At 36.5% G+C, this 19,717-nt stretch overlaps 1 protein-coding gene across 1 annotated transcript in view; it reads right to left on the reverse strand.

The window, feature by feature from the left end:
* Nucleotides 1-453: 453 nt before the first annotated feature.
* gabra6b (gamma-aminobutyric acid type A receptor subunit alpha6b) overlaps nt 454-19,717 on the reverse strand; it is a 30,677-nt gene continuing 11,413 nt past the window's right edge. Inside the window, exons 9-10 of the mRNA XM_031725958.2 lie at nt 14,338-14,594; nt 454-4,966 (exon numbers count right to left, since the gene is read on the reverse strand). Of these exons, the coding sequence (XP_031581818.2) occupies nt 4,954-4,966; nt 14,338-14,594 (270 nt within the window). The 3' untranslated portion in view covers nt 454-4,953. The remainder of the gene's footprint in view (nt 4,967-14,337; nt 14,595-19,717) is intronic.

Consider the following 19,717-nt stretch of genomic DNA (forward strand, 5'->3'; position numbering starts at 1 on the left):
CCAATACCAAAATAGAGCATCGCAGTTTGGGACTGTTTTCCTACCTTAAGCCCTGGTTATTCCCTAATCACTGACGGAACAGTGAATTTGAAACTCTTTAAAGAAGTGCTACAGGAAAAAATCAGAGTAATAGTGTATGATTTAAAGGTTGGTTGTTGTAATATTAAAATTACCTGATGCAAATTAATGCAGAATGTTTGGAAAACAAGAAAAAAGGTTTGAAATGAGTCCTAACCTCAACCAAACTGAGATGCTGTAGCGTTAGCTCAGAGTTTGATAAGGTTTTATAAGGAGAAATGGTGCAAATATGTACATCACCAGTTAGCAGGTTGTTGTTATGATTTCTTTTTCCAGTCTGCACTTTGAGCGATGACTCAATGTATATATGAATGCATATATACATATAATATATATATATATATGGGAAAATGAGCAGGGGTCATTTATTGACAAAACATGGAGGAGAGACCTGAATATGCAAATATTATCTTTTGAAAATAAATAAATAAATAAAAATAAACAAAACCAGCCGTACTTGCTAACAGTGTATAAAGGAGCAAAAAGGGATCAACTAAATTCTTAAAATGTAAAAAGCTGTTGTCATTCGAACAGGTACAAATGGCTAATACTGTGCAGATGTGGAGATGATCATCAAGCAGGGTCATACAATAGGAGTACATACAGAAATATCTCATTATATTCACAAAATATACACATAATATAACAGTATATGGCATTCACTGTCTTCTAAGGTGTGGTAAAAATTTCTAGGCAAATAAGAAAAAAAGAACAAAACATTATTCGATAAAGAATCAATAAGCCCATGTCTGTGGAACAACCAAAAAATAAAAATAAAAATAAAAATAAAAACTGCAAAGGCCAATTTGTGGCCAAAGTCACCAAAGCAATAGAATTCTATTTTATATAGAGTCCATTATCTTCTACATTCAACAACCCTAACATACACATAAAGGGTCAGAGTTCATGCAGATGTGATTCTTGCAACTAGGCTTTGGGTAAATGCATACAAGTTCAGTCGTATAGAAAAAAGTTTCTCAGCACTGTTTAAACTGATTATTTGACTGAATATTGTTCTGCAGAAAAAATGCCCAGTCACTGCTAGAGGTGGAACAAAGTCAGTGCTCTGAGGCTCCATTGGGGTTGCACCAATAGTTCTCTAGCAGTCTGATTTCACTGGCAGTTCCACAACACAGCCTGACATACAGGGCATTAAGGGTTGCAACGTCCCATCTCTTCAGCCTCTGCCTCATAGACAGAGGGGAAGAGGGTGATGAATAAAGTAGGGAAAGAAGGAAGATACAAGGACAGTTTTTAGAGACTGCCATTATTGTTACTTTAGTCCTCTAATTTACATGTGAAAAAAAAAATGCACAACAGGTTTTAAAATGAGCAAATCTTTGAAAATCAGTTTACAAAGATCATAGATCACAATACACTTTGTTTCAGTGTCAACTGAACAAGGATCTCAAGCACAATTCACCTAGAACATCAGATTTTTCATGTAGGATACAAGACATTCTATCTTTCACAGATCTACAAACTTATTAAAACAGAACAAGCAGAACACTTCTTTGCTTAACCCTAATAAAGTGGCTAACCTAATGCAACTGTGATCATACCATGCAGTGATGGCATACAAAACAGCTATGTATAATCCTTGGCAATATTCAAAGAACCTTCTATTAATGTATTATTATTATTATTATTATTATTATTATTATTATTATTATTATTATTATTATTATTATTATTATTAACAGATTTAAAATGCTAATTTAGAAAAAAAAGAAAACATTTGCAACCTACCAAGATTTTCTATGAAATTGATCTGAACCTTAGAGTTCAAACTGATTTATTATTGCATTTTTTGTTGCATTGCATATTGTCTTCCTTTGACCTCTGCATTACTGATTATATCTGTGTTTTCACAAATGCTCATATAAGATACAATAATTACATAAAATAGTTGAATACTACTAAACATGATGTTATTTCTTGTTTCGAAGTGAATATGGGGAAAAACTTCTCCACCATAAAGTTTGTTTATGTTTTATCAAAATCAAATATCAAACAGCCATTCAACAGACACAGACTTCAGACTTCATACAATCTTTTGGTGCTGCAGTAAACACACTGGTTAAGATGTAGACACCACATATCTTGAACATGTTACCCTTTTTACTTAATTGGAAACACTGCATAATCATATGCTAATCCACATAAGTGGATTATTAATGAATATGTTTTGGCATTTTGTATAATTGGTGATGATAGGTTTAATTTTCTATTTCTGCTGCTTTTTAATGAAAAACTAGAGCAATGGCTGTCATCTTGACAAATTATTGGCAACCAATGCAGGAATCATTTAACTTCAATTAAAATTATGAAAAAAAGAAGAAAAAAAATAACTATTGAAAAATAAAATGCTTACATTTGCATATAAAGGTTTAAATATTTTGTGTGAAAAGGGGGTTATTGCCATGCCTCACTGTATTAAATGGTTGCAAGTAATGTAAATATTTTAGTCCACAAATGTGCCTCAAACAAAGTGTAATTTTCTCATTTTATATATATATATATATATACTTCTAGGATATATAATCTGACCCCAAATCATAACAAACAAAGTGTAAATAAGTGGTATGTGTGGATGTTTTAATGCTCTAGTAACTGTATGCACACGTATTTTCCATCTGCATCTGCATGTGACACTAAATATCCAGTGCAGCCAATGAATCTGTGGAACACACCATCTAAACCCTTTGAAGATTTTTCTTCACATCCTCTATACTCCAGCAGAGGGAAATTAAGCCAATGAACCAAAAAATAGATTGTTGGAAGGGAAAAAATGAATAGTGGAAAGTAGAGCTGGCAGTGAGAGAGTTCCTGCAATTCAGGCACTCAGTCACAATAGATGCAGTATCAGGACGAGTACACTTACGTGTGTTCTAAATATTGAAGCAGGAAATGCGTCATTTCAACCACAGACGCAATATCATTCTGATGTCTGGAACTGCATGTGAATTGCATGCACACAGAAAATCAATACATACAACAAAGTGGATCTGTGTGGATGCTTTAGCTCTTGCTCTCCCAAAGTAGGTCCTACCCCAGCTATTCCTAATGGGTAATTTTTTTGTTATATCTCAGAGATTTGAAATGAATGGTAGAGAGATGTAGTTTCTGTTTTAAATTATACCAGAGCATGGGACTCTGGAGCTCATATGGCTTTGAGTTGCCTGGTCAAGTTGGCAAAAGGAGCAGGTACATCTGCTCTCAAAGCACTCGCTTTCCATGCAACAAGATAAAATGGAATACAATGCACTGAGGTGGCAAAAAAGAGAGCTTGGCAAGTTTTTTTTTCTTTGTGTGAAAATCCAGTTTATTAAGTGATCAGATTGTTCTGCATATCCTGCCCATAAAAGAAATAAGACTATAACTGATTTAAATATGGTGAATCTCCCCATAAATGTTCCATCTTCTCCAGCACTAGAATCCGGTAACCTGTTTTTTGTTGTTGTTTTTTTTTAAATATATTTTTGCTTTTATCGTGTAACTTACAGACGAAGTTCAGTGGCAAACTTATTCAATATTATAGGCGGATGTTTAGATTATATCTGCTTTGCTGTTAGGAAGGGTTCAATGGGTTAAGCTTAGGGATTGTGATTTGTAACATAAAGAATAGATTCTACAGGTAGCCTTGAAGCCTTTATCTGACATCTTTCTATACTAAGTTTACTTGTATTTGCAGCCATATAAAAGTCAGTGAGCTGATATTAAATTAGAAAATATTTTATCTGAATAAATGGATGAGCATAATATTTTTGGAAGTTCAAAAATAACTTAGAACTTTTATAACTTATAGATGTGTGGCTGCCCTCGTTCTCCAGTCAGGTAAACATAGTATATACTACAATTAATATCTGAATCTCCTGTGGTATTCTTTCTGGATTAAGGAACTAGATCTATTCAAAATGTAAATAACAATGATTAGAGATGGGTCAGATAGAGCCAAGTGACTAAGCAGCAGTCAGTAGTAGAAGGGCCTATAATGTCCAAATAGGTGGTACATCAGGTCAGGAGCATGAACAGAGTCATGCTTATCTTTTGTTTCATGTACTAACTCCAGGTTCAGACTTTTTGCTTACATCCTGAAGTGTTTAAGGGAAAGCATTTGGCACAAATAATCTGGCTTGTGTTGCAATGTGTGCATAGCAGTTTTTAGTCATAACAATCCAACTGTCACTTACCACCAGTATTACTTACCTACTTGAGTTGGCTACTTGGAATGATAAATAGAGTAGGAGCATTGCAAGTAGTGCAAGACATCAAAAGAACTTAATAACGTACTTAACTGGGTTTTGTTTAGTTTTGCTTTTTTATGAAGAAGTGAAACCTTTTGTTTTTGCCTCATAAATATATATCAGATTAGCCATAACAATAAATCTAATTGCCTAGCACTGGACATGGATATGGACATGGGGTGTCTGAGGCTGGGTGTCCTCTGGTGCCTGGCTTCTGTAGAGTGTATCTCCTGTGAATTTGTGGCTCATTCTGGAGAATTCCACTGATCCATCATCAGATAAGTATCTGGGAACTTTTGTCTTTGTCGTGTTCTTCACCCATTCCTGAGGATTTTTTATATCATGGGGGTAGATTATACTGCTTGGGAAGGTTGCTGTTGTTGGGGAGGGTTGTTGCAATGGTGGGGTGTGCTTAGTCTGGAACAAAGGTTAGGTAAGCAGTTCAAGTCAAAGTAATATCCATATGAATGTCAGAGCCCAAGGTTTCCCAGAAGAGTGCTGCATTTAAATGAACTGATCAATGTTGTTCACTTCAGCGGTCGCTGGTTTTAAGGTTGTGGCTGATAAATATAAATGTAAATGTATGCATGTAAGTGTGTGTGTGCCATCCAGAAGAACTAACACTGGCTTAGATGGTATCCCTGTAAGACAAAAAGCAGAGAAGAAAATGTTGAATTAGTAAAAATAAAATAAAATAAAATAAAATAAAATAAAATAAAATAAAATAAAATAAAATAAAATAAAATAAAATAAAATAAAAAGCATCATGATCATGAAGAATGGATTTTAACACATTCAACTAAACTAATATATGCATACAGACACCTACACATGCATACCTACTCAAATCTGCATCTGTCCATATCTGCCTGAATACCATTCCAGACTGAATATAATGTAAAATAAAACTGAAATTATTCAGTGTCTCACTGCAACTGTTGTCCTGAAAGACTTCATGAAACCCATCTGGGAAACTCAGCTAGGTAGTTTACATCTTTACCATCTCTGCCTGATGTGTTGAAGCAGGTGACACTTTTGACAGCACTGAGAGCCATTTTTAGCCGGAGAACTTTACATGCCTGCTGGCAAAAGTTGCAAGTTTTCTGTGTGCTTTTAGTTAGAGTTCACTTCAATACAAAAATAAAAACAAAATCTTTAATAGTTTCAGTATGCAAATATATTTTTTATGTCTTTTGACTTCATCCTTTATATCATCAAGCTCTAACTGTGATATGCTGTGACAGATTAAAATTAGGCATTTAGCATTTGTAAATCCAGTAGACATAAGTGTTTGACCGTAGTGTCATGACATTCCAGTCAAAAGTAAAACACAGTGGAGTATGACAACAAATGTAGCATTGTATACTGATTTGTTATAATTTATTGTCACTGCCTTGTAATATTGGTACACTCTGGGGTTTAAGTGGGCTGGAATGATCCAGAATAGCATAACAGAATCTTTGATCAGTGACTAAATAAATCCGATAGTTAGTATTTTGTATGAAACTGCCTAACTTACTAACTCCATCTTTCCAGCTGATGCTACAGCTAATTCACCACTTGACCCTACCCTACCTACTGCACCCCCCTTCTCCACCACTGATTCATTCCTGTTATGCATTCAATTGAATTCAATTCAACTCACAACAACAGTCGCGTTTTATGTTGTAAGGTAGACATTACAATAAGAGAAACCCAACAATGAAATGACCCGCTATGGGCAAACACTTTGGCGACAGTGGGAAGGAAAAACTCCCTTTTAACAGGAAGAAACCTCCAGTAGAACCAGGCTCAGGGAGGGGCGGCCATCTGCCACGACCAGTTGGGGAGAGAGAAATAAGACAGGATAAAAGACATGCTGGTGAAGATAACCAGAGATTAATAACAAGTATGCAGATATCAATAATGTTGCACCAGCAGTACTTCAGCATCTAGCTAGCACTACATTAACAAAATAACTTTTTTATGGGTAATCTCAAATGAAACCTTTCTTGCAGTTCAGCAAACATCACCACTGACAAACAGGTTCTCTGTGCAGTTTGGCACAGAATCTGTGTGCTAGCTAGTTGTGCATAGTTGACGTATTTTCCAGGAAGACAAAGATGTTTGAAAACGTCCCACTTTAGGTGGAGAAAAATGCAACAAAGAGAGGACACTGAGAGATTAATTTCAAATGTAAGTGCTGCTCAGCATGTGACATTTGGTAAGCTGGAAATTTAAGGCTTAGGACTAATTCATATTAGCTCTCAATGGATCTCTATATGATTTGTTGCTAAAGTTGGCAATTTCATATGATGAAATCTCTTTGACAACAAATTAAATGATGATTGAAATTCATCTTATTTAAAGTCATGGAGGACAGTAGGTGCAGGCCAAACTGGGCAGTGTGCAATAGACCTATTGGGCATGTTGTACAGTAGGCAGACTGTGGTCTTTGCTACACAACTGTAGGGTTTAGGTAGCAGCAGTAGCATCATAAGAAAGAGAGACATGAAATTCAAACAATTTCTGAAAATGAAATTCATGGGAGATTTTATAACAGCAAATATGCTGGAAAAAGTGAAAAAAATCTTATTTTTGGGCAAAGTCAACAAATGTTTAAGTATATTCGATTGGATTTGGATATTTTGTACATGCATTTTTTATAGTCCCCTGACCATTGAAATGAAGGGTAATTTTAATAATGTTTCAAAATAATTACTAAAATAACTGCCCAAAATTTGATTCATTATCGTTGCTAAGTAACAGGACTTGTTTTGAGATGAAGTCGAGTTGAATTTGAATTTCTTTAGCAACTCTTCTCAATTTCCATGTTTATAAAGGCTAGGTTTTGGAAAGCAGCCATAATACAATATCTCACGTAACTCCTGCATATACTGTGTAGCATGTACGACAAAGAGCAAAGGAAAACCTAAAGAAGGAGCAACGTTTCTATGAATACACCCTACAAAATTATAGTAAGACTTAGTTGTAAATGAGTCTTTTTCCCCTGTTGCCCCCTTACCTACACTACCTCCACTTGGCAAAACCCACTTGGCGACCCCTGGGAACACTGCGTAAATTAAACAAAACAATTTGCAATATGCATGTGTCCAGGTGACAGAAATTATATATGTGGCATTTGCTACGACATTTGTCATTCCATTCTCACAATATTTTACTATCAAAACAATTCATATGTCTTTAAGAAAAAGATTCAAAGAGTCTGACTTAAAATGAATCATCAGTCTTGTTCTAGGGTGCACTGACAGGTCAAGGAACTGCAGACAGGATCTTAAAGGAAGTGAACTTGTGACCTTTTGATAACAGCACCATTTATCTTAAGACAAGGCTGCCTTTCCTTATTAACTGCATTTGTTCAAGTAACCAAATGACAAATTTGCATCTGTACAGTTGCTAAAGAGGACTGATCAGCAAAGCACTGGGTGAGTCCCACAGAGACAAGTCTCTTCTTTGCAGTTGAAAGCCTGGGTGATTAATGCTGAGAAAATGAGGTAGAGGGACAGCACTCTGCTTAGCCTGTCAGGCTGTCCCGTTTTATCAAGGAAGATTCAGACTGCAGACTGTGCACCGTGGCAGAGTGGAAGATGTGGTAATATAGTGGAGAGATGGTGACTGAGAAAGGAAGCGTTTAAAAGAGTGACACTAGATAGAGTAAGAAATAGAAAAAGCAAATGGGAGCAAGGGGTGATAGACGATGCGAAAAAAAGAAAAAAGCGAACAGATTTCTTGTTTGATAACAAATTATCCTATTAAGATTTGTAAATGCTCGTGTTTTTTTTTCTGCATGAGTGTGCACACAGGCTTCCATGCAAACAAAGGTAGATGTGTGATAAACGCCAAGCTCGCACAAACTGTTTGACAGACAAAGGCAGATGTAAACAGTTCTCACAAGACCCAGGAGAGAAAAATGATAGATAGGGGATCACTGTTTATATCGGTCTTCTTTGCTCCCTGTATGAGTGGCCTGTAATTGAATGATCATTACACCAAAGCTATGGCTATGGCCCTGCAGTCGAAAATGGGAATTGAGTTTGAAAGAGCATTTAGTGGTTTTGATTTATGAGCAACAATAGGGAAGTTGTTTTTTCAAGCCTGGAACTCTGATGGCCAATAAAGAGGAGCAAGGCTTATCGCCTGCTGTACCCACTCTGACACACATACACCATTTAGCCTGCTAGGCAGCCAGCAACCAGTCAACCAACCAGCTGGGGCCCTTCACGGAAGGAAGTGTTTTCAGCAAATTTGTTTCCTTCATGTCTCGCCCTGAATGGTGCTATTCATTAAAATAGCCTGCAGTCAGTAGGCACTGCTGCCATGGCACATTTATACACTTGTATGCCTGTATCCTCGCTGAAGTAGACACACACTCGCACACAAATCCACCTGCATATACACTCACACCAGACGAAAATCTTTTCTTTTGGTTCACCTCATCTTTGCAGGAGGCCCTTCAATAATGAAAGCAAAGACACAAAGAGAGAAAAAGGGTCTGTTGCTTGCACAGCTATCTGCTTTCAGTTAGGGCCGCTGGAGTTGTATATTTATTTCTCTGAAATGAAAAGAGCTGCTCACTTTCATTTAACGGATACAATATTTGGATTCATGCGGGTCTTACTGAGAATCAAGAGGTCACTAGTGTAGGTGGTGCTGCACACAAGAGCAAAGAAATGTAAAGTGTTAACTGTGAAAGTGTGAAGTGTGTTTCAGTCGTAATCTGTAGCGCTCTCACTATTTTAACTGTAATTTAACTTATAATCATAGGCAGAGTTTGTACAACTTTAGCCACAACTCAAAATATCAGCCAAATATATCTCAATTATCCCAGACAACAAGCAATTTAGGTAAAAATGCAATTCACCATTCAGGTACTCACCCACCTTGATATGTTTCCCTTCTTCCATGCTGATAATCAGCATGTTTAATTGAGAAAAGGGTGAACTTTACAATACAAAACAGTTTATTTTATAGAGAAAGGTGAACTGTTGGCAGCTTTATAAACTCTTTATTCATGAATTCTTCCATGTGGCATAAAGATTGGCAGCAAATTTCAGTGTGATTTTACTTGTAAAGGTTATCATTTGGGTGAGTCTGTTGGCAAGATGCCAAAAGTGAATTATCAAGCAACTACATATATATCATAATAACAAAATACAGGCCAAGAAATGTTTTATGAGTGTTTTTAGTGTTTTAGAAATCGTCATTATGTCAACAAAAGTGTTGTGAGTTTTTCTCTGCACTTGTCTATTTTCATGGAATGGATTGCGGTGCAGTACTGTTACTTTTCAAAGTCATCTCAGCAGATAACTGCCCAGCTCCTGACATGACGAGCACACCAAAAACCTCTGATCATCCTGCCAGTAACTCTATTCCCTTGCCAACCCCGATGGTAACTTATTGCTGCCTCTGAGACCCACTGTGATTTGAAAAGAAGTAATTTTGTTCCAAAGATGTAATATCTACTGCTGAAAAAATAACATTTTAACGGGTGCATCTCTTCACAGCATATCACTGTCAATAAGATTATTTTCCCCAAACAGGGTCTGTTTGCGGTTGTTGTCGTCTGCTGACTTGCCAAGTTTACACGTAGGATTTCAGACATGAGATGTTCTGTATTGGAGAAGACCTTCTAATCTATCTAAGGATGAATATAAGAACCAACTCTACAACACCACCTGCAGCAAGCGTGTTTAGTGGCAGTTTTTGTCGATGTTAGACAATGCAACTCTTACAGCCATGTAGCCGTTATCGATCAGAATGACAATCTGTGGTTATACTTGTTCTTTGCACTAGCTGCTTCTAAGACCACTGGGGGTTTCAGTTATTAGCCCTGGGGCTCTGTGTATTGTATCACCACCTTCTTTCCTTTCATCAATCCTCCCCACTCACTGCACTTTCTCAGTCACACTTAAATGCGCTGTATGTGAAGAAATTCCTCTGTGACATATGCACATGAATTCCAAAAGAAACACATGCATACTTTATTATATGCCATTTTCTTATTTTTAATTGCTCCTGATTCCCAGAGCTGAAATGCTGTCACTCTGCAATTTTTCTACAGGACGTTTGTCAGGATCTCCTTTCAAGCTTGCAGTCCCTATCAATTAACAGAAACAGTTAGGAGAGTGTCACTAAGCGGGTTAGTCACACAAAGCTATCCCGATGCCTTCCAACACTGTCATGTCATCTGACTTGTCTCAGCTCATGCCCGGGGGCTTTTCTCTTTTTAGAGAAAGAGCAAGAAAGGAGAATAAAAGGAGAATAAAAGGAGCTGAACCCACACAGTTGAAAAGCCCCAGAGTCAGAAGTGTTGATGCACACTGATAGTGTGCATATCGATAGTGTGAACATAAACGCACAACCAGGCAGACACATTTGTTTAGAGCATATGGCCGGGACAAATCAAGCACACTAAGTTGGACACATACACAATAAAGTGAGCCCTTTTATCTCTAACTAGTATAAATCTCAGCATCCTGTCAAAGTGTCATACGGGAGCTACAGATGTAATATAAGAGAGCACAATGCATCTCTTGATGTCATAAAAAGAACCGTAGCGCTATTTGTGCTTTAGCAATAACAAAGCCAAGAAGCAGCATGACTGCTGTCTATATCAGCAATAACTGTAAGTTATGTGCAGTATATAATTTAAAAGACAGCACCTGAAAAAACAGAAAAATAGATTCAGATTAAGTTTACTATGCTGTACTGTAAGTATTCATAATATAGTCTGCTTTGAGTATTAGCCCCTCAATTTGCTGTTTCAAGTCACATCCTATATATGATTTGATGGTGTTTACTAAACTGATTTAGTGTAAGCTTTAGGTGTATTGTTTGAAAGCTGTCTCCTTCGCTGAATCCAATATGTAGAAATCCTGATGTTTGACAAAAAAGCTAAAGGATTTCTTTGAGATCACATTTTGTATGAAAATTTGAACAAAAATTTGGAAAAACAAAATATTAGTGGGAGCTTAGCAAACAGTGAAGAAAAGATCATCATACAGAGTGTGTGTCTGATCAATGACTATTTAAAAAGTGGATTGACTAAAAAAGTTAGCATGATGTGTTATTCAATAACAAACTTTAAATTTTCATTAGACTATAAATTAAAGTTTTAATAAGACATTAAATTAGCAGTTGAGATAATAAACCTATCAGGAAAGTGTTTACTGAGGTCACAGATCAAGTGAGTAGAAGGGTTGTTTTCTGGTAGATTAATGAAGTTGCCAATTATAAAGAAAGCAAGCGGTCCCTTTTTACCATATATTTCACTTAATGTGACTGCAGATTCAACATAAAGTTAATTTTGCATTCAATATGACTTGAAATTCCCAAATGAGACCATTAAGTCATTAGTGAAATGTTGACTGAGACAATAAATTGTGCGTGAACTAGGCTAATTTTATCCTAGTCTTCTCTACACTTTGACTTGTTTTAAGATAGGAGAGCCAACCCCTGCTGGCCATTACAGATATTGCACAGTTTTGTACCACATTAGCCCAAATATAAGAGAATGATGACTTTATAAAGAGGTCAAGCAATTATACATTAATTATTTTGTCTTTATTTTCTCTGGCTTGGACAGGCATGGCTCATTAAAGCTTTGCACACAGCTATTATGCCTGTTTACAAGTGCAATCTATGCATGGCAAGGAAATATATTTTTAGTAATGTTACTAAGAGAAACAGAAGATAATTGCATGTTCATCCTATTTCATTATGTATAGAGTACATTATGTATTGAAAGTACATACTCATAAAAACTTTAAGTAATGCAGTCCGTTCAGTATCCTGTGACCAGTCTCCAACACGTTTGGAAAAAGTCATATTGGAAAAATTCTCTGTAAGTCGAAAGATCTTTGTGTATTTGATGAATAATATATGCCCTTCCAGAATAGCAAACGCACAATGAAGAGAGAAAAAAATGTAAAACAATATGTATAATGAATACTTCACATTCCCATATTCTCTTTTCTCTCTCTGTCTCTAACTTTCTTTATCTCTTACACACAGAGACCCATTGATATACAAACACACAAGTACACACACACACACAGCAGACAAACTTTAGAACACAGATGGGTATATTTTCAGTTATATTTTGCTCAATAGCCCAAAGTCCCTAAGTGCAACAAAATCCACCAATAAGGAAGACAATATAAACTATTTCTCACACACTTGGAGACTTAGCAAAATGTAAACTTCCAGAACCACCTGTCCACATAATCAGCATGCTGCCTTTCTTTTCATCCTTCAGCTGGCATGTTTAACACAACCACACGGGGCAAAACTCTCACATTTTTCTTGATTGTGAGAAATGTGTATGTATGTTTGTGTATTGTATTATTTAATGGGGACTGGATTACACAGTCATATTGTGGAAGCATGCAAACATGACAGAGAAAAGAAAAGACTAGGTTTTTTAGTGACGAGCACTTTCTATTACAGTTTGGTAATAATGCGGTAATAATGTAATAATATGAAAGTACCAAATTATTATAAATTAATTACCAAACTAATAGGCAAGTTATAACTAAGTAATGTTTTGTATTGTCAGTGAATTGAGCTGTGTAATATTATGCTGTATTTTATGTAACTGGGTGATAAGGGGCCAGATACTGGGGGGTAATGGTTCAGATACAAACTGGTAACAATATGATAACCTGCTAACAATAAAGTAGTAACAAATCTGGATCTTATATACTGACTTTAACACTACAACCGCCAACAGCACTAAAGGCAAAGACCTCATTTCTTAAAGAAGTTAAGTTGGTAATTTTCATCTAATTTTTCTGATTTCAAGTAATTTTTAGGGGTTTTATTACTTTGATCAAAATTAATTTAATTACAGAGTAAAGTGAACATTAAAATAAATAACTACACAAAGTGTACAACAAAAAATATAACAGTTAATACATCAAAAAAATATTATTATGACAAAACAGCTCTAGAATAAAGATGGTATAAAAACAGAGCGATCACTAGCTACAAATTGTAAGAAGCCATTTTAAATAGTTATTGTAAAAGTAAAATTGTCAAAGTTTATCATCTTGTCTATATTTCCCTCTGATCACCAAACCTGCAGTTCCCATCCAATGTCCTCACTGCTCCGCCTTCAGACTCCACCTTCCCACCCACCTTGTCACCCAATATTATTATTACTCAGCTATTTCTATTACTCTATTACTCAGCAATATTGCATAATCAGTGGCTTTACCTAAGTTATTACTTTGATATTAATTTGTATTTAAGTCATAGTAAATTCCTATTTCCATATTATTACCTTGTCATTTCCACCTTATTACTCTTTTATTACCACACTGTTACCAAGCAGTAATGTAAAGTGCAAATAATTTTCTTGCTCATATGTCAATCATTTGATGAACATTCCATATATCATTATATCTTTTATAAGTACAGAACCTCTGCATATATTTAGCAGTAGTCAGGTTAAGGTTGTGCCAGATTTAAACTAAAAAAAAAAATACTGGAGGCGGTCAGTTTTACCCTACAGCCTCCTAGTAGATTTTCAGAAATCTTGACCTCTGTCCTCGAGGTCAAGATCATCGAGATTCAAACTTATGCAATATTATTAGTAGATGCACCTACAATGTCAATCTTAAAATCCTAGGTGACTTCCTTCTTGAGTTATCGCAGTCAAAATTTTCAGAAATGCTTGACCTCTGACCTTGACCTTGAGGCTGAGATCTGTGAGATTCAAACTTGTGTGAGATTTTAGTAGGTGTACCAATGGTGTTAATTTGATACTGCTATGTCGCGTTGTTCTCAAGTTATTGCATTCACAAATTTGGGTGTCCACGCCTGCCCGCCCACCCACCCAGCAGGTTGACGACAATATCCCATCGGGCTTTCATGGCCGAGTGGGGGAAAGAAACCCATTCGGTTATATTCAGTAAGGCAGTAGTCATCCTAAAATCTCTCTCTGTTGTCTCTCTACATACACATAAAAACAAATGCTGGAATCATTTGTAACAACATGCCATCTGTTCACCTGGACATCTCCATTGTGTCCTTGGTGAGATAGACAATCCAGTAGACCAGGTTGAAGGCGCCAAACGAAAGGGGGAAAAGGATGCGTGAGTATTTGTCGATGATGCTGGTGCCAGTCAGAACATTGTTGGCCGGTACAGCCGAACCTTGCTGGAGGAATGCTTGGGCATTGACCGGTGGGTTGGGAAATGTCTTGGCAGGACGCTCAAACATCGGGGTGGAGTTCATCCTCTTCTTAAGCACACTACTGGCATCCACCTTGGAGAGGAAAATAAGAACGATACAAAGTAAAGACCAGGGAAAACCAAAAGGATATAATGTCAGTATCTTATAACATCAGTGCTAGTTAGTGTTAAGGGAGGAAATAAGGAAAAAAGGAAAAATCCATTCTGATGATAGTGGCGTATTTAAACTCCTGTAAGTCCATATGTTTTTTTCAGATCTATATCTAAAATGAGTATGAGTATCACAGTAATTACACCCAGCAAAGAAAATCAATGATGTTTTGATTTTGATTGAAACTTCAGCCCATTCTGTCAAGGCTGGTGTAGTTGTGGGAGGCAAACAAACCATATTAAACAAAAGAAGCTCAATATATTGACGCATGGGTTTCTCATGCCTCATCAACTTTCAGTAAACTAGTGTGATTGCAGCACATGCTCCCTGCTCCAATAGTTGTAAATCATATACAGTATGTGTACAGAAAGTAAGGGGAGTGTACATCTGGAAAATGGGTCAAGTAACAATGTGTTGCCTCTAGGTAGAGTAAGAGAGAAAGAACACGGCTGAAGAGCACGTTCCCTTTTAAAGGAACAAATTTCAGCGTAAAAAAAAATACAGTCATTCCTTGATGGCCTTTTATTGATCAGCAGTTTCACTGAGCAAGCACTGAACTTTATAAAAATATAATTTTATATTTATTATATATATGCTGTTTTGTGCCCTATTTATGCTTTATAGGGTACTTTTTGTTTACATGGAAATTTCAAATATATTCCTTGTTAAATTTGCAATTTTCTAGAACAATATTTACTGCAGAGCAGAGTTTGAACAGTTCTTTACATTTTATTTTGGGGGAAAAACTCCTAGTAGTTTACTAAAGCATCCAGTGTTTCTCACTTCAGTGTGGATATTTTTGGCAGTCTTGGAACAAAAACTGAACTTGTGAGATTTAGGCAGGATTTGTGAGGCTACAGGATTACATGCTCCTCTACAGGTTAAGAAACTATTAAACTGTTACAATCCTAAGGCTTAGGGGAAGCATTCCAAAAAACCCATGGTGGCCAGTCTAAAAATACATTAGCAGTTAAGTCAGAGTTATTAACAACATTAATACTGAATCAAATTGAATGTAAAATATTTGTCAGTCATTCCATGGCAGCTATGCTGAGTAGTGCAATCATGCTGCAAAATCTTAATATATTATAAGTCTGGGGCTTTAAATGTGTTTATCATTTGAGGCAGTTCACAGGAGTGCAAGTCACAAACATTTGATATGGAGGTGTTGGACAAAGAGAAAAAAGCAAATGTTTGAGCAACATTTTAAACCTTTCTATTCTCTTTAAGCTGTATTATTATGGGATTGATCAATATATCAAGCTCTGTAAAATTCTATAGCAACACTGGGGAAGGTGTGAGAGAGAGAGAGCAGGTCCCGATGATCTAACCACCATTACCACCAGTCATTTTCGAGGTTAAGTTCACTCTTCACTGAATAATAGTGTATCCTCTTATCTGTGAGTGGGGTACTGTATGCTTCACAACACCAGGCTGTAGCTTCAAATGTCAGCTACCTGTTTCTGTTTCCCTTTTAGGTAAGACCATGCAGTGAGTACACACACTGCATGCATTACTTCTGCATGGTGTACTGCACATGTCTGCAGTTGAGCCAAATGACAAGCTATTGCTCATGATGACAACAGGATCTCTTGGCTTCCTCTTAAATCTCATGGGAGATCAAGTCCTTGTCCCTTATTCACTGCTCTAGTTTTCAACAGACTCACAGAGAGGTTGGGTGCTGACTGATGGATATATGGATCATGTTTGGATGTGGGTATCCATGAGTAGAGCAGGTTAAGAGCTACACATGAGTGTGTTTATGTTTCATAGTGTGCGAGGGAGTAAATGACAGCAAGATTTCACTTTCTGTCCACTAAGGAGCCTCATCTCTGTGGGTGTTTGGATGTTAGTGGGTGTATATATGTAAATAATTATTACAAATTAAAAGCCATGGACATTACACGCACAGTCACACACAACAGTTATGATCCAATAAGATGAACCACCGAAGGATACAGATAAATGAATGAAAAGACAAAAACTTCCTGATCATTGTCATTTTGCACATTTAGATCATATAAATCTCACAAAGGGTTCACAAAACTGGTTTTTTTTTTTTACTTTTATGTACCATGCCAAGAGATTACTGGCAGAGAAAGGATAAAAAACACATTGTTCACACATATATCAAAGCCTTCAAAAACACTGGTGACAACATAGCTCTTTTAACCTCGCAAATTCAGTAACACAGAGATCTTGCCCTGGGCGAAGCGAATTCAGATGACTTCTTTGAATCATAGCATGGTTGCTCAAGGTGATTGCACAGTTTAAGGCACAGTTGCACAGTTTATATGTCTAAATTAACTTACATGACTAAATTACATTGCAAAACTGCTACTAGTATGACTTCTGAAAATTTCAATAAAGAGTTGGTGGGAAACAGTGGGAGGCATGCAGTTCTACATACTGTGTGGGAAAGTTACTTAACTTTCCTACACTTCTGCCATTATGGGAAGTGAAAGTAGGCTAATGACATACATTAACTGGCTTAATGGTTGTAGCTTGTGTCTAAAAAGTTCTTAAAAATACAAAATTTCCCAATGATTAAGCCTGGCAGGCAGTCATTTTAGGCCTGGAAACTTTAACTGTGCTGACTAAATAATGAATAGGCTAGAGATGTAAGCTTCATGTAGCGCTGGTTCCTGATGGTTTGATTATTTCTTGTTTCATGTTGACTGAAAGATAACAGTTTTTCACTGTTTTTCACAGCAGAATTTTCTCCAAAAATTGGATGTCCATCGAATTACCATGACTAAATTATCATTTAATAATACCGTTGATAAAGGTGGATATTTATGGTCATGTTTCACATACAGAATTATCATAGAGTGCAAAAAATATGTGTGTGTGTGTGGGGGGTGGATTGAAGACTGCTAGATGATGTAGAAATAGAAGTTTCTAAATAAATAGCTGTAATCAATGCATTCAACAAGTGTTACTTCATAACGATATACTTACTAAACTAATGTTAGGCACAATCCATGATGCTACTTTTTAGTTAGTGTTGATCCCCGAACCGGAAAATCCTTTCAGTCTAGTTATTAAGCCGACAGGACAGCAAAAGAATTTCCAAAAACTTCTCCTGATTTAATCAGTGTCTCATCGTCCAAGCAGTCTTTTCAAACTCTGTGATTGCAAGCACCCGTGGCTCAACCTCTGCATAAAGATCACATCTTTCTATCTCTCACCTTATTTTTTTCTCTTAATATGAAAAAAATATTTTCTTCATTTCCAGCACTACATACTGCACCACCTACTCACCACTGGAAATGCATTCAGCATCCGTTACTCACACTGATAAACACTCCTATTCTCCATTATGTTTACAGTTGTATATTTGATTCATTAAATGAACCAATTTGCTTTTGTAAGGTTTCCATGCCTGCTGTGTTTTACTTGACAGTCATAACAGGTCATGGTCTTTTAAATCGTGACTGGTAGATGGCTATTTCTATTCCCAGTGATACACCATTGTTGTGTTTTTTTTTTCTATGTAATAAAGAGTCTTTCCTCCTACATATTTGGTGAAAGCAGTCATTTTCCATGATGCATCCCTCCCACTCCCTTTCTCCTCTCAGTGTAACTTTAATGCATACACACACACACACACACACGAATGCACACTCACACAAAACACAAAAAACAAACCACACTGGCCCATCATCCATCTCTCCATCTTGCTCCATATAAAAAAAACTATTTATTTATTTATTTTTTTTAAATGGACTGTGCCTGCTTTCTCAGCCCCCTCTCTGCTTTATTGTGGTGGTGGTTGCCCTCCTTCTTGTGAGCGTGCAGTGATATGCTGGATATTCCCTTAATCTATGGCTCTTACATAATCGGCAGCAACATCATTCACTGAGCCACTGGCTGTCTCCCCGTGTCACTCTCTGTGGTTATCACACAGTTACAGGGATGAATAAAGGACTGGGAGAAAGGGCTGGATGGATGATATACTGTAGCTAGATGGATAGATAAGACATTGTTGAAAGCGATGAGTGAACTATATGGATGCAGGGGACATAGTTTGTTGCAGATGATGTATATACATGGGTTGGTTAGGTGTGTGTTGCAGATTATATCTGCATGTGAGTTATGTGAGTGCAAAACTGGAAAAAGTGAAGGTTGTTATGTTTCACTGTTTGTGTGTGGACAGCACATTCAAGCAAAAGTAGCAGGAGAGACGCAGAAGGGAGATCTGTGTGTGTGTGTTTGTGTGTGTGTGTGTGTGTATGTGTGTACGTGTGTGTGCATGAAATAGACAATAGAGGTCTTACAATAGTAGCAAAGCATGGAGCAGAGAGAGGAAGCAGGGAAAAGCAATATTGTAACGTTTAAATGATAAAAAGGGTGAGATGGAAGCATGGATAAGTTACAAACAAAAGCATGATTTTCTGGTTTTTCATGTATTGTGTTCTGTTTACATTGTAGATGTGGCAAATGAGAAGGCAATGAAGAACAAATACAACAGAAAGAATTTAAGGAAAAAAGGTTAAAAGTAGAATCAAATCCATTCTTGTCAAGCAGGACCGACATGCTAAAGCAGGGGTAAGGTCTCCCATTGCTCACAGAACAACCTTTAATTTTCTTTGCAGAATTTCACAATATATCACAAACACTGCATTGATATGATTGCTTCATGTATGCAGCAGGGACTTGGCATGGTCTGCACTTGTTAAAGCCTGCCTTTCTCATTTACATACAAACAAAAATTAAAGATTTTTTTCAGGTAATTTGGTATTTCTCTTATGTTTTTTTTTTTATTTTATTTGTTAAATGTCTTTTCTGAAAGGCTTTGCTGTTAAACATTTTTTTAAAATATTGTTATAGTTGTTTTTATTAGATATTCGACTGAAGACAATACTTATGTAGCAAAACAAAGTTCTTTAAATTATAAGGCAGCTTAAAGAATTTTCTGTAAAAAATAGAGGGAACAAAAACACGAACATCTGCCGTAACACTAAAATGGGAACATTTCTAATATTAATAAATTGGAATGCAAACTAAATCTTCACTAAACAGAGGATAAACAACAAATATGA

This window comes from Oreochromis aureus, linkage group 10 (genome assembly GCF_013358895.1).
Source record: "Oreochromis aureus strain Israel breed Guangdong linkage group 10, ZZ_aureus, whole genome shotgun sequence".
Lineage (NCBI taxonomy): Eukaryota > Metazoa > Chordata > Actinopteri > Cichliformes > Cichlidae > Oreochromis > Oreochromis aureus.